The 24,362-nt window shown below is 46.2% G+C and overlaps 1 protein-coding gene across 6 annotated transcripts in view; it reads right to left on the bottom strand.

Annotated features, from left to right (window-relative positions):
• Positions 1-3,786: 3,786 nt before the first annotated feature.
• LOC6599674 (band 7 protein AGAP004871) overlaps positions 3,787-24,362 on the bottom strand; it is a 35,056-nt gene continuing 14,480 nt past the window's right edge. For 2 of the 6 annotated variants that reach the window (XM_026991555.1, XM_026991556.1), the window contains 8 exons: positions 17,352-17,461; positions 17,012-17,084; positions 16,537-16,619; positions 8,619-8,822; positions 7,301-7,356; positions 5,603-5,783; positions 5,363-5,530; positions 3,791-5,314 (listed from right to left, as the gene is read on the bottom strand). In XM_026991555.1, the coding sequence (XP_026847356.1) occupies positions 5,135-5,314; positions 5,363-5,530; positions 5,603-5,783; positions 7,301-7,356; positions 8,619-8,822; positions 16,537-16,619; positions 17,012-17,084; positions 17,352-17,461 (1,055 nt within the window). In that variant the 3' untranslated portion in view covers positions 3,791-5,134. Of the gene's footprint in view, positions 5,315-5,362; positions 5,531-5,602; positions 5,784-7,300; positions 7,357-8,618; positions 8,823-16,536; positions 16,620-17,011; positions 17,085-17,351; positions 17,462-18,365; positions 18,402-20,803; positions 21,300-24,362 lie in introns of those variants that run through there. The other 4 variants (XM_026991550.1, XM_026991551.1, XM_026991554.1 and 1 more) reach the window with 4 other exon arrangements.

Raw genomic sequence — 24,362 nt, 5'->3', positions numbered from 1 at the left:
TCCTGCCAACCGATTGGCACCAGAAAAAAGGACATCCATTCCATCACGATTTTCGCCAAAAATCATGATGGTTACATCATCCAATTTGCCAAAAATCGGCCTCATTTTCGTGGTCGAGATTTTGGTGCCAATCGACGGGCTGGATCCCCACGATCCTGGGAGACTAGGTCCTTCGCCGATCTGGCCCCGTTTAGCTGAGATATAGCCTTCCGAAGATTTGGATTTACACATCCTTCAAATACTGGTTTTTTCTGCAAGCTATATCTCAGCTATACGGCAGCCGATCGAGGCGTGGCATGTCATTTCGTGATGCGGAGAGTCCTGCCAACCGATTGGCACCAGAAAAGAGGACATCCATTCCATCACGATTTTCGCCAAAAATCATGATGGTTACATCATCCAATTTGCCAAAAATCGGCCTCATTTTCGTGGTCGAGATGATGTAACCATCATCCAATTTGCCAAAAATCGGCCTCATTTTCGTGGTCGAGATTTTGGTGCCAATCGACGGGCTGGATCCCCACGATCCTGGGAGACTAGGTCCTTCGCCGATCTGGCCCCGTTTAGCTGAGATATAGCCTTCCGAAGATTTGGATTTACACATCCTTCAAATACTGGTTTTTTCTGCAAGCTATATCTCAGCTATACGGCAGCCGATCGAGGCGTGGCATGTCATTTCGTGATGCGGAGAGTCCTGCCAACCGATTGGCACCAGAAAAGAGGACATCCATTCCATCACGATTTTCGCCAAAAATCATGATGGTTACATCATCCAATTTGCCAAAAATCGGCCTCATTTTCGTGGTCGAGATGATGTAACCATCATCCAATTTGCCAAAAATCGGCCTCATTTTCGTGGTCGAGATTTTGGTGCCAATCGACGGGCTGGATCCCCACGATCCTGGGAGACTAGGTCCTTCGCCGATCTGGCCCCGTTTAGCTAAGATATAGCCTTCCGAAGGTTTGGATTTGCACACCATGCAAATAATGGTTTTCTTCTGTAAGTTATATCTCAGCTATACGGCAGCCGATCGAGGCGTGGCATGACATTTCGTGATGCGGAGAGTCCTGCCAACCGATTGGCACCAGAAAAAAGGACATCCATTCCATCACGATTTTCGCCAAAAATCATGATGGTTACATCATCCAATTTGCCAAAAATCGGCCTCATTTTCGTGGTCGAGATTTTGGTGCCAATCGACGGGCTGGATCCCCACGATCCTGGGAGACTAGGTCCTTCGCCGATCTGGCCCCGTTTAGCTGAGATATAGCCTTCCGAAGATTTGGATTTACACATCCTTCAAATACTGGTTTTTTCTGCAAGCTATATCTCAGCTATACGGCAGCCGATCGAGGCGTGGCATGTCATTTCGTGATGCGGAGAGTCCTGCCAACCGATTGTCACCAGAAAAAAGGACATCCATTCCATCACGATTTTCGCCAAAAATCATGATGGTTACATCATTAAATTTGCAAAAAATCGGCCTCATATTAGAAGTCGAGATTTTGGTGCCAATCGACGGGCTGGATCCCCACGATCCTGGGAGATTAGGTCCTTCGCCGATCTGGCCCTATTTAGCTGAGATATAGCCTTCCGAAGATTTGGATTTGCACACCATGCAAATACTGGTTTTTTTCTGTAAGCTATATCTCAGCTATACGGCAGCCGATCGAGGCGTGGCATGTCATTTCGTGATGCGGAGAGTCCTGCCAACCGATTGGCACCAGAAAAAAGGACATCCATTCCATCACGATTTTCGCCAAAAATCATGATGGTTACATCATCCAATTTGCCAAAAATCGGCCTCATTTTCGTGGTCGAGATTTTGGTGCCAATCGACGGGCTGGATCCCCACGATCCTGGGAGACTAGGTCCTTCGCCGATCTGGCCCCGTTTAGCTGAGATATAGCCTTCCGAAGATTTGGATTTACACATCCTTCAAATACTGGTTTTTTCTGCAAGCTATATCTCAGCTATACGGCAGCCGATCGAGGCGTGGCATGTCATTTCGTGATGCGGAGAGTCCTGCCAACCGATTGTCACCAGAAAAAAGGACATCCATTCCATCACGATTTTCGCCAAAAATCATGATGGTTACATCATCCAATTTGCCAAAAATCGGCCTCATTTTCGTGGTCGAGATTTTGGTGCCAATCGACAGGCTGGATCCCCACGATCCTGGGAGACAAGGTCCTTCGCCGATCTGGCCCCGTTTAGCTAAGATATAGCCTTCCGAAGATTTGGATTTGCACACCAATGCAAATACTGGTTTTCTTCTGTAAGCTATATCTCTGTTAAGCGGCAGCCGATCGAGGCGTGGCATGTCATTTCGTGATGCGGAGAGTCCTGCCAACCGATTGTCACCAGAAAAAAGGACATCCATTCCATCACGATTTTCGCCAAAAATCATGATGGTTACATCATCCAATTTGCCAAAAATCGGCCTCATATTAGAAGTCGAGATTTTGGTGCCGAACGACAGTCTGGATCCCCACGATCCTGGGAAAGTGGGTCCTGCTCCGTTCTGGCGCCATATATCTGAGATATAGCCTTCCGCCGAATGGTTGGATGTGCAAATCATTCGAATATTTGTTTTTTCTGCACGCTATATCTCAGCCATACGGCAGCCGATCGGAGCGTGGCATGGCTCTGCGTGATCGGGAGAGTCCTGCCAACCGACTGCCATCGGAAAAAAGGACATCCTTTTCATCACGATTTTCGCAAAAAATCATGATGGTTACATCATTAAATTTGCAAAAAATCGGCCTCATATTAGAAGTCGAGATTTTGGTGCCAATCGACGGGCTGGATCCCCACGATCCTGGGAGATTAGGTCCTTCGCCGATCTGGCCCTATTTAGCTGAGATATAGCCTTCCGAAGATTTGGATTTGCACACCATGCAAATACTGGTTTTTTTCTGTAAGCTATATCTCAGCTATACGGCAGCCGATCGAGGCGTGGCATGTCATTTCGTGATGCGGAGAGTCCTGCCAACCGATTGTCACCAGAAAAAAGGACATCCATTCCATCACGATTTTCGCCAAAAATCATGATGGTTACATCATCCAATTTGCCAAAAATCGGCCTCATTTTCGTGGTCGAGATTTTGGTGCCAATCGACGGGCTGGATCCCCACGATCCTGGGAGACAAGGTCCTTCGCCGATCTGGCCCCGTTTAGCTAAGATATAGCCTTCCGAAGATTTGGATTTGCACACCAATGCAAATACTGGTTTTCTTCTGTAAGCTATATCTCTGTTAAGCGGCAGCCGATCGAGGCGGGGCATGTCATTTCGTGATGCGGAGAGTCCTGCCAACCGATTGTCACCAGAAAAAAGGACATCCATTCCATCACGATTTTCGCCAAAAATCATGATGGTTACATCATCCAATTTGCCAAAAATCGGCTTCATTTTCGTGGTCGAGATTTTGGTGCCAATCGACGGGCTGGATCCCCACGATCCTGGGAGATTAGGTCCTTCGCCGATCTGGCCCTATTTAGCTGAGATATAGCCTTCCGAAGATTTGGATTTGCACACCAATGCAAATACTGGTTTTCTTCTGTAAGCTATATCTCTGTTAAGCGGCAGCCGATCGAGGCGTGGCATGTCATTTCGTGATGCGGAGAGTCCTGCCAATCGACTGCCATCGGAAAAAAGGACATCCATTTGATGTGCAAAGGTTTAACAGAGGTGTGTGGTTATAATGAGAAAACATCATACAGGATTTTGGGGTTTTTTGCTTTTTTGGATACCAAAAAAGTTGAAATTTTTTATTGTACGGTTTCTTTGTTTATTATTATATGTATAGTTGTATATATTATCATGAAATCGTTCCGTTTAAAAATTGTTCAAAGGCAAAATTGTACATAATATGTACGTAAGACATGTGCCATAAATTTATTGTTATATTAGGTGTTCGTTTTGTTTCATTAATAAGAATAGTAATGAGTCGATAATAATGCAAATATAATATGCACCACCTTTACTTTCTTAAATGTGTGTACCTCTACCACTTCGTTTGGGATCTTTTATTTGTTTTGGGGATGTTTTTCAGAATAAAATGTCTATTTTTGTGCGATACAATATAGTATTTCAATATTCAACTACTAATATGTATTTAGTACTCGTATGTATTTATGGAGTATGAATTAGCTATTTAGCAACGATATTTGACTGTCCAATATGTAGAGTTAGTTCCGTACCCTATGTATGTATAATGGGTGAACAGTTTGGGTGTATTGTTTATTGTATGTACAATAAATTCGTATTACTTTTATTTATTGTGTTGTCGATCGTCTCTCCATAATGGATACCACATCTGACCTATGCTCGATTCATGCCGAATCAGATCCGGCATCCGAAATGGACATCAAATCGTATACCTTTCGGTGGGGCTAATCCCAAATGCATTTAGGATTATCCCAGGCCTCCATTCCTTTCGCACACACGAGAATTATCACGTTGTGTACTTTCCAAATACAAGTATTCAAGTATTACGATTGGTTATTGGAATAATTTTAAATATTTAATAGATGCCAGCCAGCGGTCACTTAAAGCTGGCAAATATTGAAAGGGCCTGCCTGGGCCAGACACTCCTTGCTGTGAAAATACAAAACCAAACCAACCATTTCTAACTATCCGGAAATTTGTTGCAGCAAATTCTCCGTATTCTCAGAACTGGTTGGTTTTAGAATTTTCACGAGAGACGGCGACAGGTCCACTACATCCTAGACGCTCGTTGGGGCTATGACCCAACGTTAGAATACTACTATTAATCTAATCTAATGAAATATCCAGCTCAGGGAATAACTTTTTGCCCATTCTGAGGATAGCCTTAAACAATTAAAATATATGAATAATCTACTTCAAAAAAATTGGATTCCCCCAAGGCCAGTGTCCTTCGCTGGTGTTACATGGTCGGGGGGAGATCTGCGTATCCCTGCTGCTAGCACAGCTGGTACTTGTGGTACTTGTTGTTGCATTTGCTGCTGCTTGATGTTGCAACTACATCTGCTGTTCGTGGGGGCTGCTGCTGCTGTTGGTACAGCCCCTAAACGCACTTATGGGTCTTACAAACTAGATTTCGATTCCATGGGGACCCATGTATATCCACTGTACAGTTTGCAGTGGTCTTACATGGCCGAGGATATCTGCTGCTGCTCCTGCTGCTGTTGATACACCTGGGGCTGCATTTGCTGCTGCTGTATTGGCTGCTGCTGCTGCTGCTGCGGGGGTTGTTGCTGCTGCGGCGGCTGTTGCTGTTGCTGCTGCTGCATCTGCTGGTCCTGAGGCTGCTGTTGGTACTGCTGCTGCTGCGGTGGCTGCTGCTGGTATGGCGGCTGCTGCTGGTACTGCTGCACCTGAGGCGGCAGTTGCAGGGGAGGCGGCGTATAGCCGAGGGCATCCCTGGCATTGGCCGCTTTCCGCTGGGTGGAGGCTTCATTGGTCTTCAGGAAATACGTTATCAAATCGATGGGCAGGGGGAACACAATCGTCGAGTTCTTTTCCGCGGATATGGTGTTGAGTGTCTGTCAAGGGAAAGAACAACGGATGGAGTCGGTCTCTGCACTGGCGAGTGGGGAGATATGTCAGTGACTTACCTGCAGATACCGGAGTTGAAGGGCGGCCGGCGAATCGCCAATCACCTCTGATGCCTCACGCAGGGCCCGTGATGCCTTCTGCTCGCCCTCGGCGGCAATGACTTTGGCGCGTGCCTCACGGGCAGCCTCAGCCTCGGCGGCCATGGCACGTTGCAGTTGCACGGGTAGACGCACGTCCTTGCTGTTTTGTTCGAGTCGAGAAAGGAAACAAGATTAGCAGACAAGCTCCAAGAATGCCGAAATAGCTAAGTGAGCACAATGTATATCTAGTATAATGCCAGCAAGCTTGTCTAATGACACATTTTCAGCTACAGCCAACAGTCCTGCCAGAAGATGCCATCAAATTTATATTAAAAATCTTGAATATTGGCCGAGATACGCCTCTTTATTTGGTTATTAATGACTGCTTGATTGGCGCTCCCATAAATCGATTGATCTAACGCATAACCACATATCCCATTTCACTCACATTTTATTAGCCATTTGGGAAAGTTATGGGCCAGCAGCTGATCTAATGTCACAACACATTTGGCCCGATGCCCAAGAGGGTACATATAATAATGAAAAATTTACCAACTGTCATAAAATAAAACCATTTTCGTAGAAACAACAACGAAGTTTGGTCTTGGGAGGGGGGAGGACGGGGACAGCAAGGTGGAAGCCGCAACATGGCCACACAACAACAGCAACCGTCAACGCGTCAAGTTGTTGCAGCTGTTTTAACATGGCCAACACCAGGACATGGCATTGTTGCTGCTGTTACTGCTGCTGCTGCTATATTGTTGTTCGGGCCATGTACGAGACATTTGACGGGCCCCACACTTGTCACGCTTGCCGCCACGAAACTGAAGCTGACAAAGTAGCCACTTGGCCCCCGCGCGGCAAATAATAAATTGCCACAACAGGGCATCTGTGACAGCAGACAAAGGGCAGCCAGGCAGGCTTCCCCACTCCCACTCCCACACTCTATGCTCCTCCATCATTACTGCGATAAAGGACCAGAAAAAGTGCCTGGAAAATGGGAGTGTTGTGGCCTTGCCGAGGCTATGACAATGCTAATGGAACCGAAACTGGAATAAGGCAGTGCCTGGATGCCTTAAAAGCAGAGTGGAATTTGGAATTCCCGGGCGAGTCCAGGAACTTTGATTGGTAAGCAGAAAAAAGGCAGAGCCTGAGGTGAAAATGTAATAGCTTTGCACCTCATATATAATCCCTTTGGACGTCTTTGTAGGATGTACTATTTTGAGCAATTAAATATGTAAAATGATTGCATAAATGCCTTTAAATTGTATTTTCAACGAGCAATCGACAGTCGTCTACAAAAAGACGACCCCAAAATGGTATTTATTTTTTTGAAAGCACCTCAAATGCTAGAGCTATGGACATATCACATATCCTGTGGCTATAGGCTAGTGGAATGGAACCAGAACAAACACGGCAGAGAGTCTTCCACTTGTGGGACATACACAACGAATCCCTTGTAGGATAAAGGCGCTGCTCCTAAGACAACTCTTATCATGGAATATCATCAAAATATACCTGCATGTGACAACAAATCCCCTTAGAGTATGAAAACATTCGGCTTTGGCCGAATGTGGCAAACGTTTATAAAACTTTATTTATATTTTCCAAGCTTGACATAGAAATAGAAACCTTTTCAGGCTGCTCGGTGGGGCAGAAGAGAGCTGTGCTACTTACATTTCAACACGTTCAACTTTGATGCCCCAGGCATCGGTGGCTTCGTCGAGTTGAACCTGTTTATGATTGGACCAGGACGGTGGACCAGGTAGTTGGTTGGGTGGTGGGTGGTTGGTTGCAGGTTGGTTGTTGGTTGTTGGTGGTGGCAGTGGTGGATGAGCCGTGTGAGAAATAGCAGTAAAAATACATTAGTTTTTGTTTACACGCGTTTTTCAGGTCGTTAACAGTTTCGTTTCGTTTTAGTTTTAGTTTGCTTTTATTTTCACCCCCTAGCCGCCTAGACGCCTCATAACATTTTTCAGGCACATTGTTTGTGGGTCGTTGCAGCAGCAGCAGCAGCAGCGGCAGCAGCAGCACATCCTTGAAATGGAAAATGGAAAAAGCTGAAAATGCAGCAGCACTTGGCAGCAGCCAAACGGAGTGAAAGGAGTCGGCAGGGTTTGAGGGCCCAACTTGGCATTTTGCACATGTTCGACGTGGCAACGGCAACAGCAACAGCAACGGCTGCTCCTCGAGATGTTGCCTGATTTTGAACTATTTTTCATATGGCATGAAAAATAAATAAATAAAGAGAGAGAAACCCCCATGCCCGGGCATGCCATGGAATTTGGGTTAAGTTGGCATCTGTGCTCGCTGGCTGGCGGCTAAGATATGCGGATCCCCTGCAGCTCTCCTTGTTCCCTGTTCGCTGCTCCCTGTTCCGCGTACGCTGCCTCACTTTTCAATTTTCAGCTATGAAAAAGCGTTTTAGAGCCAGATTATTTCATGCCAGGCACGAAAACCGAAAGACACAGAGAGGGAGCCGAGAGAAGGATAGACGTGGCATGGCCTTTGGCACATGATGAATTTTGCAATTAATATTTCGCTGGGAAGGAAGGAAAACTTTAACTTTTATATCTCCCCGGGATGCTGCAGAATAATTAGGATCCAGCGGGTGGAATGTCATCTGTCAGGAATCACTGCACTGCTAGTGCAGCTGCCTGTCTGTCCTTCCGTCCTTCTGTCCTTCCGTCCTCCTGTCCATCCGTCCTTCTGCCTTTCTGACTGTATTTATCCTGCTCGGATTTCCCTGTTTGTTTGTTTGTTTGTTTGTTTGTGCGGAGGCCACTAAGTAAATTAGAGGAAGGCTGCTGCTGCTGCTACTGCTGTTGCTGCTGTTGCTGCTACTACTTCTACTGCTGCTACTGCTGCTCGTTCGAGGGTCTGTTGAGGAGGAGAGTCTGGTTCTGGTGGTTATGGTGTGATGGACGCGTGCACTGCACTCCAGGCCAAACTGTGGATTGTGAAGACTGTGTGCCGACTGTGGGTTTGAACTCACCTGCATTGTGCCGGAAATCGTCATACGCTCGCTGAGTATCTCATGCAAATGCCGAGTTCCCATTGTGTTTCGTAGAGTAGTCTGTGCCAGTAGTCTGGTCGAATGGTGAGCATTCTCCACGTTCGCTATAGAGACCGTTGCATTTGATACGCGATAGTAAACCACTGCATCCACCGAAACCGTAACGCTATCCTTTGTGAGAACCTACAAGATGCAGTGGGGGACAAGTTGGGGGACATTTGCTTTTTCTCTATTGTTCCTTCTTTTGTTGTACTTGTACTTGTAGTTATTTTTATTATTTGCTTGTTATTGTTGTTGCCAACATATACATAAAGATACGTGTTGTATCTTTGCATATACATACATATACAGATACGAGTACGAGTAGGACTACGAGTAGCTTTGAGAAGAGATTCGTATATACACAAACGCACACATGTGGCTAAGCTATGGTGAAAAGTATCTGTATCTGGTATCTCTGGTATCTTGTATCTGGTATCTGGTTACTGTATCTGTGCGGGGCCAGTAGTATCTGATGTGCAGATGTGCACTTCTTGGCCCGAGAGTGGTATAATGTGCGAATGCACTTGACTTGAACGTCTGTCTGCTTGGGCCGCTTTTCTCTAATAGAACTAAGTGCAAGGAGTGCAAAACTTTTGCCATTTGGACCAGGACAATGCCAAAAGAGACACACACACATAAACACACACAAAAGCGTGGCAGGGGGTGGGGCGGGAATCAGGGAGGTTGGTGGGTCTTCCATTTTGATTATTGCATCTATGTGACAGTGCATCCGTGTATTTTTGCATTTGCATTTGCATTTGCATCTGTATCTGTATCTACAGCTTTGTGCGCAAAGTCTTTTCGCATCGTTTTGCATTCAGCGAACTTTATCCACCAGATAGAAGTCGTGCCCCAGACTTATCCTAGCAGTTTGCAATTTGCGATATGCGATATGCGATGTGCGATATGCGATATGCGGTATAGCGGAGACGTGGAACAAACTCAAGAGCTTTGAGGTTACAGTGTATAAGTTAAGTTATTGTACAGATGTATATGTGCCTGCCTTACAGTGGGGCACATATTATGCATGTGTGTGGAGGAGAAGGCGCAAATCATAAGCCGAAAAGAAGTGAAACTCAACTCAAAAGCGAATCGAACTCAAACATCGAAAGGAAGGTCTTAAATTGTTTGCAGAAAATGTCTTACATTCCATCAGGGCTGTGGGGGGGTAGAAGGGTGGGTCGTGGTGAAGGGGTGGTGGGTGGCTGGGTGGCTGGGTGACTAGGTTTATGTACACTTCCGGATGTCTGGAGGGTTACACCATCCACACGGCAAGGCAATGTTTACTCGCCCTGTCCTCCCATTGTGTCAGCTTCGGTCCATGAAGCCCAAATCGAATTTCAACATTTCTTTTTTGTGTTACTTTTGCCTGCGCCACAGGCATCTTGCCCCTCCCGTCTCATAAGTTGGCTAAACTTATGCCAAAACTATTTACACACTCACACACTCAGATATATAGTGTGTATATGTACGAGCAGTATCTATACACTGGGAAAAAGTTTCCCTCCACTGACAAAGCGTTTGACGTTTTACGACCTGCCCAAACATTGTTCGGCGTAGTCTAGACCGCTTTTTACGGCTCCACAAAGCCCCTAGCTGTGGTGTCAATGTTGTTTAGTGTCATCGTTTGTGCTCGAGCAGCTACGAGGGTAGTTCTGCTCTGGCTTTGCTCCTCAAACTTTTGGCATCGCAAATTTCCAGCATTTTGCCCATAAAAATCAAGTGAAATGTGAGCAGCAGCAATAGAAGTTGAAGACTTGTTGGGCAACAGTGCGAATGCTTGATGTGAGCAGCATGGCTTAACGCTTAATGCAGATTGCTGTGCGTATCAGGGCTGGGAATCGAGCAGGGCGAGAAGCACTGCATAAGTTTTTGAGGAGAATACGAATAACTTCAAAAGAGCAGCAGAAATATAAGTGACAATGACCAGGTAGCATGGCGTATACGTGTTGTGATCTGAATCCTGGGGTAATAATTACAAAAAAGTCAACATTAAATTGAACTTCCACTGCAGGAGCTTAAACAGCTGCGAACAGTGCACTGTTCTTCATTCTTTGAACTAGAAGCTACTAAGCTGATTCAATTTCCGAAAATATAAGCCTCTGCAAAGTAGAATAGAATTTTGTGACACCAGTGCGTATGCTTATGAATAGAAGAAGTCGAACTCCGGGGCTTAAAGCTGACTGAACAACCTATGCATTGTTTTATTGAGCCACACATACGACTAGCGTTCCCCTATCAATATTCTATGAGAAATATCCTTTGCTGGTCGCCTATTTCCTGTGGATTTCTTCATTAGGCTTAAGGAAAATGCACCTTAAATCTGACAAAACAAATCATCGACAAATTCAATCTTCCCATTGTATTGTGCATAGAAATTCTATTGAACGGCCCCTCGCTCTGCATACCTGCACATAATCATGGACAATCCACTCGATTATGAACGCACACGAACACGAACACGAACACCAACACCAACACGAACACCAAACAGGAACGAATAAGCAAAGCCTCTGCCTTCTATGCACAAACTCTAAAACAATTTGGCTAGAACAATGCAATGGCTTATTATTTCAAACAATAGTCAGTGGATGGTTGGCTGTTTGGGGGGTTGGCTTTGTGATTAGAGTGTGTGGGTTTGTGTGTGTGTGTGTGTGTGAGTGGGTGTGAGGGTGGGTGTGAGGGTGGGTGGGATAAGGCGCTTATTCAATGCACTTTAAAGTCTGTACCGAGAAATAGAATTGTGTTTGTGTGTGTGGTTGTGGGTGTGCATGGCCAGAGGGTGAGCAAGAAAAAACAACACAGGAATTCATGGTAAAATCATAGAAATGAGAGCAGAAATAGAAGTAGAGAGAGATAGAGACATGATATAGTATTTAGAGAAAGAGGTAGAGTTAGATGAAATGAAAATTCCATAAACGATGGAACGTTTTTATACACTGTAACGCCTGAACTAATGAGTTTTCAATAAACATAATTAAGTTATTTATTACAATTTGCACAGTTTCTTGTCTGCTTTTTGACTGGTTTTTTCTTTTTGCAAATGAAATCAACTGAAAATATCTTTGATTCCTGTTTAGAGTATACCTTTTGTTGAGTATTTGATTACCTTCTACCGATGCACGGACTACGACAGAGATTCAGAGAGTGAGAGTTAGAGAGAGAGAGAGAGAGAGGTAGAGGTAGAGGTAGAGACAGAGACAGCGACAGTGGGGGGCAGAGCCTTTCGCTTCTTCTAACTATTTCTTAGTCTAAGGACAACTACAGATGCTGTTTCTAGATGATGCTGGGGGGCTCTAGACTCTATTCTGTGGTACATTCACGATTCTAACGCGTTGGCGGGGCATCTACGGCGGCGGATCTAATTCGGTTCTGGCTCTTGATTCTGCTCTCCAGTCAGGAGGAGCCTTCATGCGGAGCTGCTTACGGGCATTTCATTTTTTTTTTTCCATTTCACAACAGCCTAAACCACGCAAAACACACATAGATGAACTCGACATGGATTGCTTGCTTGCTCGATAGTTTGCCCCTCTTTTTGTTCAGATGTGCCTATACATATATATATGTGGATATACCATCGCTCAGCAGATATATTCAGATATATATAGGTATACTCTGTTTCTGTATTTTTTTTTTTTTTTTTTTCATTTTTGGTTCTTTGGTTCTGTACTCGTTTTTTTGGGGTGCGCGTCCTCTTTCGCTTTCGCTTGGGCTCAAACAAATCAAATTGTAACGATTTAATTAGTTAGTTGTACAATACATTACAATTACTGTTGTTGTTCATTTTATCGGGTGGGGGTGGGGGGTGGGGGGTGGGGTTTGTGGTGGGTCAAAACTAAAAGCTGTTCATGTGTTTCCATGTCTGTGAGCGTGTCAATGTTGATGTTGATGTTAATGTCAATGTGAGTGTTAACTAAACTGAAGACCATGTGAACATGTCTTTGTGTGTTTTGTGAGTGTTTCGTTTTGTTCTTTAATTGAATGGTGGTTTATTCTGTGGTTTCTTGGTCGTACTTTTAAACAGTTTTAACATTTTAAGTTAAGGCCAGCATTAATTGGGACTTTGTTCTGTTTTTGGGTCTGTACTTGTTTATTTTTGGTTTTTGTTAGACAGTTAGAAAGCTTTTTAGAATAGACATTTATGAAAATATATATTTAGCATGCTCTCAAAAATATTCCAACACTTAACCGAACACGGGCGTGGGTTGGGGTGGGGGTTGGAGTGGAGTGGGGGCGTATCAAATAAGTGCATTTTGTTTGATATATTGTTCTGTTCTGTTCTGTTTTTTTGGTTTTTTGGTTGTTCTGAGGGATTGTTGGCTCTGTTCCGGTTTTAAATATGGAAAAACAATCTGTTTTGCTACCAACAAAACTTACACATAGCTCAAAAACAAAATCAGTATATATGTATATATATATATATATAGAAATAGAGGTAGAGACAGGTATATATAGAGTTATATATAAAGAGAGATAGAGAGAGGGAGAGAGTGGGGGGTACGCAGAGAGGCATACATATGTATTTTAGATAGAGAAATAGAGAGAGAGAGATCAGTTTTGTGGCTGCTTAGTGGCAGGAGAGTGAGCAAGACACACATTTAGATAGACAGAGAGAGAGATACACATAGATAGATAGATAGATTGATAGATAGATAGTTTGATAGGTGGGTGGATTGCTGGGGGTGGGTGAGCTGGTTGTGCAAATTAACGTTTAATTTTGTGGAGTACTCTTTGGTTTTTGTTCTGGGTTCAGCAAGACCTAAAGATATGATTTGTGTATCTGCATCTGTATCTGCTCTATGCGTGTGCGTGTTTGTGTTTGTGTTTGTGTGTGCGTGTTTGAAGTGACACTCTGTGAGTGTGTGTGTGAGTGCTGCACCCTGTGTTCAGTGAACAAACATTTGACATTCATTTCTTCATCAACTTTTCGTTGCACAAGCCGAGAGTGAGATAGATTGACAGACAGTTTGACAGATACATAGAAAGATAGATAGATGGATAGAGCGAGAGAGAGAGAGAGAGAGAGAGAGAGTGTGTGTGTGTGTAGTTTTCTGTGTTGGAGAGAGATAGAGCCAATGCCTTCTTTAGAGTTTTTCGAACCCCGCCCCCGCCCCGCCAATTCGTTTTGCATTTTGCATATGTATGTATATGTGTGCTGCTCCGCTGAACACAGAGAGTGACAGAGAGAGAGAGAGAGATAGAGAGATTTAGAGAATTTTCAGTTGCTATGCATTCCGGCGATTTGATTTTCTGGTTTTTTGCTTTTTGGATTTTGGTTAGACATTGATTTAGCCATATTTTTTGTTGGTTGTTGGGTTTTTTCATTTCTAATTGCAAAAAACAATCAGAGCTTTAACAGAGCTATGCAAATTGTAATAACTTGAAGGTAATGGTTCAAAAGACATCAAAAACTAAATACATTTACGGATTACCATACGATTCAAATGAGGATTCCAAAGAAAAATCATCGAATGGACAAATAAAATCGTTATGAAATGACACTTTAAAGGAGGATTTTGGTTGAGTGTTTTACGGGTTGTATGAGTGTTTCGAGTGGTTTGAGTGTGTGTGTGTGTGTGTGTGTGTGTTGATGGATTTTCCAGTTTTTTTGGGGGGTTGTGGGTGGATGCGTAAGTATACCATCGAGGGCATTGCCGCAGTGGCCTTCATGCGAACAGAAACTGAAACTGAAACTCAAATTGCAAAACCGAGGAACAAGCAGACAAGAGAATCCTGTCCGGAATCGCAAATATGCATAAAGAACGGAAAAATAAAAAAAAACTAAAGAAATAAGGGAATAAAAAATGAAGGCGAAACTGCAATGTAATATTTGACTTTTGTGGTTGTGTGTGTGTGACTGTGTCCGTGTGTGTGTGGGAGTTTGCTCCGCGTGACGTCAGCAAGAGATGTTGAAATCCAACCAGTAGTTACCACTATAGCGTACATCGCAGCATCGCAGCATCGCGGCATTTACTCGTATCTTAAATTCAGTTGCCATTTCGCTGAATACTGCTCCTCTTTTGTTAATATTTCATATTGGGTTCGGTCTTCCACTTTATACAACAATGAAATATGTACAGGTAGAAAAATGAAAAATGGATGGGCTGGCTGTGTGGGGGGGCTTGGTTTTTGGGTGGCGGGATGGTTCAGTGGTCTGCGATAAAAGATCAAATAAGTGAAGCTAAAGGGAGCCTTTCGCTGGCCGCAAAAATTCCCAAAAATAAATGGAGCGAGCCGCGTATCTTGATGGGGCCTTTGTGTGAGGATGTGGTTGTATGGGTAGTGTATCTGTGGGGTGTAAGTGGTGCTGGTGTGTTGGTAGGTGGTGGGTGGTAGGTGGTGGGTGGTGGTGGTCATGTGGTTGAGTGCACCGTTACCATGGCAATAATAATAAAAATCTGCAACATTGTACAACTTCAATACGACAACAAGTAAGGGGTACCATACAAAAGTATTTAAAATATATATGTATATATATATATATGCTATATAGGATATACAAGGATACAGCAAAGACTACCAACAACAACAACAAGAACAACAACAACGAGAGTCGAGAGAGAGAGAGAGAGAGAGAGCAATTGCTTGAGTTGTGTGTGTGTGAATGTGTGAGCTGGTGCTGTGGTGTTCTGGTGTGCCCCCAATGCAGTGGTCCATTAGAACCGCTTGCCCGGACGGACACACCCCCGGCCACAAAAATGAACCCAATTCTAAGCAAAAAAAAAAGTGAATAGCAAAGAAAAAGTTAAATAAAGTATACGAAAGATGAGCGGGGAATAAGATATAGATATAGCTATAGATATAGATGTTGTGGGGAAACGAATTTGCTTCTGTTGTTGATGGGGCTGTTGTTTGGGGTTTTTTTTTGTGTGGATAGAATAGTTTCTTTTTGGCTGGGGATAGATACATTAATAGATACAGATAAAGATAGACATAGATATAGATATAGATGTAGAGAGAGAGATACGTATACATAGAGAGGAAGACACATACACACAGGGAGAGAGAGAGAGACTGCAGCAGGCAGAACAGTTACACAGTTACGCAGAAGGAAGAAAACGAAAAAAGGAAAACAAAAGCCAAAATGGATGAAAACCCAAAAAAAGTAAACGCCGTGACATGCGACGACAACAACAACAACAACAACAACAACAATGAGTACAACAACCAGAAAGAGAGGGAAAGGAGAACGTCAAAAATAAAAAAGGGAGAAAAAAAGTCAAAGAAAGACGGAAAGAAAGACACAGTCACAGACACAGAAAACAACGTTGCGTATGCGTAATTCACGCTCCAGTTGCGTGTACTGTTTGCGTGTACATGTGTGTGGATCTATCTCTGTGTGTGTGTGAGTGTGTGCTGTGTTGTGCTGTCAGCAGAATCCACACAACAATTCGGATTCCGACCATGTTCCGTCGTGCGGATCCCTCCAACATATTCAGGTCTTTGTCGGCAAGCCCTGTCTGTGTCCTGTGTGTCCTGTATCTGTGTGTCTGGTGTGTGTGTGTGTGTGGGTGTCGAGAGTCTTTTTCTTTGCAGGAAAAGCCAAAACGAAAAATGTTGCTGTTAACAAAAGTGTTTGCTGGAATAACTTGTGGCTAAAGCTAAAAGTTTAATTGGTTTCTGCTTTACTTGGCATCGTTTTAGCTTGTCATGTGTGTGTGTGTGTGTGTGTGTGTGGTTATGTGTGTTCGGGGCGTGTTTTTAGGGGTGGGGGGGCATTTAAAATAAATAAAATTTGCATCGTTATTGCTTGGACAACACAAGAACAACGACAACAACATCAACATCAAAGAGAGCAGCGGTGGCTGCTAAATGGCTGGTGCTGCATCTGCCATACTGGCAGGCCAGGACTTACCTCCTGTGGGGGCACATCGTAGGTGCGGGTACGCAGATCCACACGGGCGTACGAGTCGATGCAGGGCAGGATGAAGAAGATACCTGCAATTGTGGCCAAGATGCATTATACGCTCGTTACGGGGCACACGGCAGGGGGCGTGTGATGATGGAGGAAAAGTTATTAGTCGGGGGGGAGGGGGAGTGGGCACGGGTGTAACGGGAAACTTTGCATAATCTCTTCCTGCCGTCCACCCACACGGAATGGGAGCAGCATCTGCAACAGAGCAGAGCTGTCACGGCAAGAGTCACCCCAGAGTCGCGCTAATTTGGAGCAAGTGCAGCAATTAACACAAATTCGTCGGCACTAAAAATTTGCATAGCATCGTTACCCGGTTACCCCCTTACCCACTCACCTGACTGCCTTCCTGCCGCCCACTTGCCCCCTTGCCCCCTTGCCCTCTTGCCTTTTGCCACCTGCAACGTGGTGTACTCACCTGGGCCTTTGGCACCACCTTGCATGAGACGGCCCAAACGGAAGATAACCGCTCGCTCGTACTCCTGCACCACCTGAAAAATGCAAAATGCAAAATGCCAAATGTGTGTATGTGTGTGTGTGTGTGTGTGTGGCACGTAAGTGAGAAATACACAAATGCAAATGGGAATGGGATTGGAAAATGTCAGAGTATTTGGAGAAGGTCGCAGAGTGAGCAAGAACTAAATATAGAAATTTACAGATCTAAATCTGAATCGGGATTGGCATGCCATTTGGGTGGTGGGGGGGGGGGGACCTGTGGCCTGGGTACTGGGTACTGGGACCTGGGACCTGGTACTTACCTTGAAACAGACGAAGAGACTGAAGGGCAGAGTCAGTATCACTAATGCCACGGATAGAAAGATGAGAAGTTTGCCGCATGTTGAGGCCTTGTCGCTGATTTCCTCGTCCGCTGCGAGAGAACGTGGCAAGAAAACGAAAGAAATTACACTTATATACGGGATACACACAGATGGGGCGGCAAGATGGAATCAAGTGCTCAAAGCAAATGGCTGCAAATTAAGGCTTAAGTTACAAATTCGTTCACAATTTTTCATTCGTTTCGTTTTTCGTTTCGTTTCGTTTTTCTTTGTTTGCTGTTGCTGTTGCTGTTTGCATGAATAATGCGCCGAGCGTTTGGGCTGTGGGGCACAACAAAAATGTTTTTAAAAAAGAGACAAGCGTCCGCGGGGCGCATACAAAAATCGCAGACTGAATGTCGGAAAAAATAGAGAGTGGGGAGGGGGGGAAAACGATTCGATTTTCGGCTGACTTAAAGTTGAGGCCGAACAAAATAGTAGTTTGTGTCCAGATGTGAGATGTGATGTGGCAACAAGTCGCCCATTCTGCTTATTGATACTTGAGACGCGCCCCCAGAGGGGCACTCGCCTCCTCGTAAAAGTCAAAAATGTTGTACGCTCGAGGCGCTTGGAAAAATATCTATAGCATACTTAGGTGGGCGCCCCTTAAGACCAGGAGGATACCCCGCGATAGAGGGAAAAAACATTGAAAACATTGAAGCACAAACAAACAAGGAGTATACGGAGTATTATTATAAATAGTATATAATAAAATGAAATACATATTCTATCAAATAGTAGTCATAGATAGTTTAGTTATAGATAGAATAGTAGTAGTTATAGAAGTTGGAACAATTGCTGTGTGTGTATTGTATGTATGTGTGGTTGGTTGTTGGTTCTTGGTTGTTGATTCGTGTTTGGGAATGTGGGAATCTTTTTTGTTGTTTTTCTGATCGTTTCTTTTTGGGTTTTTGCTTGGGGACTTGGTTCTTGTTCTGTCCAAATTGTGCGACTTACAATAGAGAAATCCGTGGGAATGTTTTGCTTGTGTATCTGCAAGAATACGATAAATCGAATAACAAGAGTAATTAATCGGGAGTTGGTTGGCTGGATCGCAGCTCCTCAGCTCCGAGCTCCAATTCGAGTGGGATTGCTGTCGCTGGGAGCTGGTTCTTGGTTGGTTGATTGATTGGTTGATTGGTTGGTGGTTCTTGGTGGTTCTTGGTGTCGCTCCCCTTCAGTGTCGAGAGTGTTCTGTGATCCTGCGATCTACATAGCCATAGGTTACAGACATGCCAGCGGTACGGTACATGCAGCGGTGGGGTTTGGATGGGGCATGCACAAAGAACGCAACTCAAAAACTCAAACTACAACCGAAGGCAAATCATAAATTATTCATGCCACACATTTAAATGGTATTTACTCGCTGCCACTGCTGCCACTACTACCACTACTGCCACTGCAGTGGTGGTGGGGCATGCCTCTCAATACTGAATTCTGAATGCTGCTGCTGCTGCTGCTGCTGTTTCTGGTCTCTGTGTCTGTCTTCTGTCTTCTGGTTTGTGCTGCAACGCTGCCAGCTGCTGGCAATTAGCGGCACAGTTTGCATTTCAGTTTCAATTACAGTTCATTGAAAAGTTGCCACAATGCCAACACCCAGCCACGACGACTACGACGACGTCAGCAAAGTGTTTTTAACGAGCTCTCCCCCCCCCCCCCCCACACACACACACACACACACACACACACACACTCAGACACAAAACATGAAAAGCGACACTGGTAAAAGGAAAAACTTTGAGCCAGAACCTGACTAAGCCAACAAGCTGGCAAACACCCTCTTAGCCACAGCAGAACTTTTATATTGAAATTGATTTCGAAATAATTGCGATGGAACGATGTGCCTGCGGAGGAGGAGCTGCCATTCTGGATTTGTGTGCCGCAGGAGCCTTGAGGCGCCATGTCGACCACGGGGACCTAATAGATTTATAGCTAAATTGCTTCTATTAAAAGAGAGATGGAGCTTAAGATGGTGATGAAGGAGGAGAAGGAGAAGGAAGCCAGCCACTCAGTGAGGCTGAAGATAGCTAGGATTCTTCCTGCTGCTGGCTGCTGCAATTAAGTGAATGGAATGGCTGTGGAAGTGGAATTAATTATTTCACCTGATGCCTGGACCCGGCTCTGACCTGATTCCTGGGGATTGAATCAACCATTAATAATTGACGGGAGTTGTTTTCCCCCCAGCAGTTGTTACGTGCAGTATTTGCTTGCCATTTTCCTGAGGCTGATTTCCTTTATTTAATGAGAATGTTGTTCCTCGGACAGAACAGAAAGAGTGCTAAATATATACAACATCCACATCAGTGGAGGATGGAGGCTGGAAGCTGGAATCTGGGGGAACAATGTGTGGTCATAATTTTTTAATGACCTGCCAACGGCTGTTGGACAGCTCTCTACCTCTACTCCCCCACTCCTACTCGCACACCCACTCCCACTCCCACTCCCCCTACCACAGCTCTCTCTTTCTCTCTGTCCATCTCTCCCTTTCTTCTCGACCCCTTTTCCATCCCCTTGCCGTACAATATCAACGCATACGTCAGCACCAGCCCCTGGCAAAAGCTTTGCTCGGAAAATGGGTCAAACTGCTGCTGTTGCTGGGGAGATGGCATGGCTCTGTGCGTCCTGGTCCTGGTCCTGGTCCTGGTCCTGGATCTGGTTGTAGGACTGCTCCTGCTTATGTTCCTGCTGCTGCTGTACGAGTACTTCTTATATATGTTTAAGTAATTTTTGATTGAATTTTGCATGCGAAATGCGATCTGCGAAAGGGAAAAACGGCAAAAGGAACAGACCCTAACGCTTTTTTAAGCTGGGAGATTATTTGTGGCAGCATGGACTCCAGCCTCCTTTGGGCAGGACTAATGAAGAGATTACCAACGTCAGCGTATATATGTATACCCGTATACCCGACCTGCCTGAAGGAAAGCTGCAGATATATATGTACATATGTATACCGATGTGACCTGATGGGCAGCCAAATGCCAGATACACACACAATCACTCGCATTCTCATTGGCATTCTCATTCTCTCATTCGCATTCTCATTTCATCATCTCAGAATTTTGTCAAACAAAAGAGCTGGAAATCAGTTTCGATCATTTTGGGTTGAAATAAAAGGATGTAAAATATATGTAACATTCACAAGCGATGAGCCTGCAGAGCGATGCAAAGCACAGATTGGAGGCGGCTCTAATGAAATGTTTGGCCATAAAAAATATATATATTTTTTTTTTTGTATAATGAAAATGTGGCCTGGATCGGCGGTGACGCGACGGCCCCGCGGGGGACCGTGCAACAAGTTCAGCCAACGTTCAGTTCAGTTCAGTTCAGCTCTCTAACGGTTTTCAGGCTATGTACAACACCAAGTTCCTATGCGAACTGTGCTCCCAGATGCTCACCTCGTCGCGCCTCGGCCCGGTGGATGGCCTGCTGCTGCTGCGATTGCTGCATCAGAGCATGGTGTCCGACGGGCAGTTGCAACTGCTGCTGCTGCACCTGCAGTTGCTGCTGCTGCTGCTGTTGTTGCTGCTGTTGTTGCTGTTGTTGTTGTTGCTGCTGCTGCTGCTGCTGCTGCGGTGGTGCCTGCTGCTGTTGGTGGTTCTCCCGCTCACGGATCTGGGGCTGCTGCTGCTGAATATTGGACTGCTGCTGCGGCTGCGATGGGTGTTGCATCATCGGGCCCGTGGATGGGGACGAGGCCTGATGGTGGTTGTGCTGCTGGATGTGCTGGTCCCGATCCCTCTGGTCTGTGGGCGGTGGAGCTGCGGCGCCTGGCGGTGCCGGCGGGGCAAAGGTGCTAGTGCTGGCCGTCATCGTCATACGCGGCGGCTGCTGGTGGCGCTGCTGCTGATGATGGTCCCCCCGATGCTCCATGTCCATCATCGAGTCGGGCATCAGTCCACGTTCGCAAAACGACGCCAGTGCGGCGGCTGGTTCGGACTGCTGTGCGTCAATCAGTGCGATTTGTTGCCTCTTCCCTCCTGCTCCTCCTGCTCCTCCTGCTCCTCCTCCTACGGCTCCTGCTGCTCCTACTGCTTCCTCTGGGGTCAGTCTTCCATTTGAATACACTAAATGAGTCTGGTAGTCGCGGCCATTATCATCATCATCAACGCCATCCCGGCGATGCTTTTCCTTTGGAGCAACCACAACTATATGTACACACAGCACACAGGACACTCACTGGCACTGGTACTGGCACTGGTACTGGTACTGGCACTGGCACTAACACAGATACATAAATTCACACACCACTGCGAGGAGCTAGTTTCCCTAGCACTTTCTTTCCACTCTCTACTGCTGCTGGGTCCATTTCCCTTCTGCCTTTCCGATCCGCCTCTGCTTCTGCTTCTGCTGCTTTGGTTCTCGGGTCCTGGTTTTGCTGCTGCCGCTGTTGCTGCTGCTTTTCGAAGAGGTGCTGCCGCCTGGGCCTCGCTCAGAATCCAACTGAAAGTGCGCCGCCAGCGAGCATCCTTTTATATACATCGCAGCCAGCAGGAGGCCTGCTCTGGCCAAAGCTCTCCTCACGCAGGAGAGGACGGACCAACCAGGAACTTTCTTATCAGGCGGGTGTCGATGCCCATTACTCTACGTGCGAATCCGAAACGATCAAAGAGCTTTCCTCGGCTGCAGCTCCTCGGCAGTCGGCAGCCAGCCGCCAGCCGCCAGCAGCCAGCAGCCAGCATCCACTCTCGCAGGGAAACCCCAGATGCAGTTCGTGTACTCGTGGCTTCCCCTCCAGCTTTCAGCTTTTTCCGCCACTGCTTTTTCCTTCAGCTTGCACTGACCTTGCGCACTGTGCCACACATTGGGTCCTGTCCCGGCAGGAACTTCAGGAACGAAGCTTTCCCGCCGCGTGGGAAAGCTTTTCACGCAGGGGAAATGTGCGAAAGAGCGGGCACTGAGAGAGTTTTAGCTCCTGTGAGAGCAACTGTACTAAATGTACTAAAGTGGAAGCCATTCGTGCCGAGGACCCTAACGACTGCCGATAATGTTGGAGCTGCCCTGCTGCCTGACCCCCTCCCGCACAGGAGGTGGAGGCACGTGTGTACAGGTGACAAACCAAATGTATGACACCCTCAGCGAGCAACAGTCGTGCCGTGCCGTGCCACACACAACCCCAACCCCCAACCCCCAACCCCCAAGCCCCAAACCCCACACCGCTTTTTGTAGTCAGACAAGAGACTCTTCCACTTTTGGTGTTTTTTTGTGTTTGCCAACTGGCGTGGAATGATATGAGCCATCTATTCATACACATCCTGGCGTCCTGTGTGTGCATGTGTGTGTGTGTGTGTGTGTGGCTGGCACGCTTGGATGCGAATTTCTAATGAACTTTCCTTCGGAGCCTGTCGAACTGTCGAGCATTTCAGGTCACCTGCAGCTCCTGAGCTTTGCTTTGAGCTGTCAATTACCATTTATGCTTCATTAGGCAGCCAGGCGAAGGAACAGAGCGCGCGAGAGAGAGAGAGAGAGAGACAGGGGGAGGGACAGGGAGAGAGAAGTGCCTCTCCGTTCCCCAGAGGGGTTGGCAGGAAAAGTGGCATGGGCATCCGTTGCCCCGTGTTAACTGTCGCACCGCACTGCGTACACTCGGATGAGTGTGTCATTATGTTTGACATTCATTCAGGCCACTCCACTCCACAACGGATCGGATCGGATGGATCGGAGCAGAGCGGAGCGGAGCGGGCTGGCACTCCACTCTCTTGTGTGTGCCCCTCCAGTTAATTAATCTTTCTGGCAGCTGATTAATGTGCGAATTGATTTGGGTATTGCCATATTCCCGTTAGCATAAGCCTGCCCCAATCCAAGACAAATAGCACCACTCGAAGAGCCCTGTCCGGGGCTCTGCTCGTACTTTATTATGGGGCAATCAGTGCGGTCTGGGATTATGGCCGTGTGCCTGGGTGGCACACGTGCAAACAAACACATTAGGGCCTAGATTGTAATCGCAATCTGGTAAGGGAATACATGCCTCGTACTTAGCGAGTGTGTGTGTGTTTGTGTGTGCGTGTGTGGGTACCATCAAAGGTTAAATATGCTATCAGAGAGGGAGACAGTGGGTGGGAGATCTGGAACGTGGCAACGGCTGGCCGAAGAGAGTTCTTTTTGCCGCAGAGCCAAATGACTGAAGTTTAAGTGAGTCCCGCCCCATACGCAATTTTTATAGACAAGCATAAAAACAGAGCGGAGGACACCCTCCCCATCGAAGGACTGACCGGACTCCTCGTCGAGGGCCTAAGCTGTTGTATGGCAAAGCCAGAAACAAAACCGCAAAAACCATAAGCACAATTTGTCCTTGCGAAACGAGGCGTAAAGGATTGCTGGCAGAAGTGGGAGTAGGAGGAGGAGGAGGAGGGGGAGTGCCAGAGGAAAACGATGACTAGCGAATGATGTCACTGGGAAATTTCGAGTTCCAGTTTCTGTATGTGTGTCCAGGACTGTGAACCGTGAGTCCTGCGGCACTGCTGGTATGTGTGTGCGAAATTAGCCAGGCAAATATGTCGCACTTAACTGCAAACGGAAGTGTAGCAGCACGTCCAGAGCGAGGAAGGTGGAACGGAACGGGGGGGGGGGGGGGAGGGCACAACTGCTCGCACAATGGTCCATGTCCATGCAATTGTCGAGGCCCCCGGCAAGGGGTCAGAGGGGTCAGGCAGAGAGCGAGATATGAGATCCCTGTCTCCCATCTGCCATCTGCCATCTCCCATCCTCTGCAGCTCTTTCCTCTTTCCTGCCTCGCACTCACTCTCAATTGTTGACGTTTGCCCTTTTCCCGGGGGGCTGGGGAGGGGCTGGGGCGCAGCGGTTTCCCTTTATCTCTTGTGTGTTTGTGTGTGTGTGCGTCGAATTATTGTCATATGTGTATGAGGTCACTGTCCCTGTCGCCCCGACAGCTCTCGCAGTGAAAGTTTTTCAGCCGGCTTTCGCTCGAGACAACACTCGGGCAAACAAACACATTGG

The sequence above is a fragment of the Drosophila persimilis genome, unplaced genomic scaffold, assembly GCF_003286085.1.
Source record: "Drosophila persimilis strain 14011-0111.01,24,50 unplaced genomic scaffold, DperRS2 tig00000676-arrow-arrow-pilon, whole genome shotgun sequence".
Taxonomy (NCBI): Eukaryota; Metazoa; Arthropoda; class Insecta; order Diptera; family Drosophilidae; genus Drosophila; species Drosophila persimilis.
Note: the sequence above shows the minus strand (reverse complement) of the source record. Positions and strands in the feature narration are given on the sequence as shown.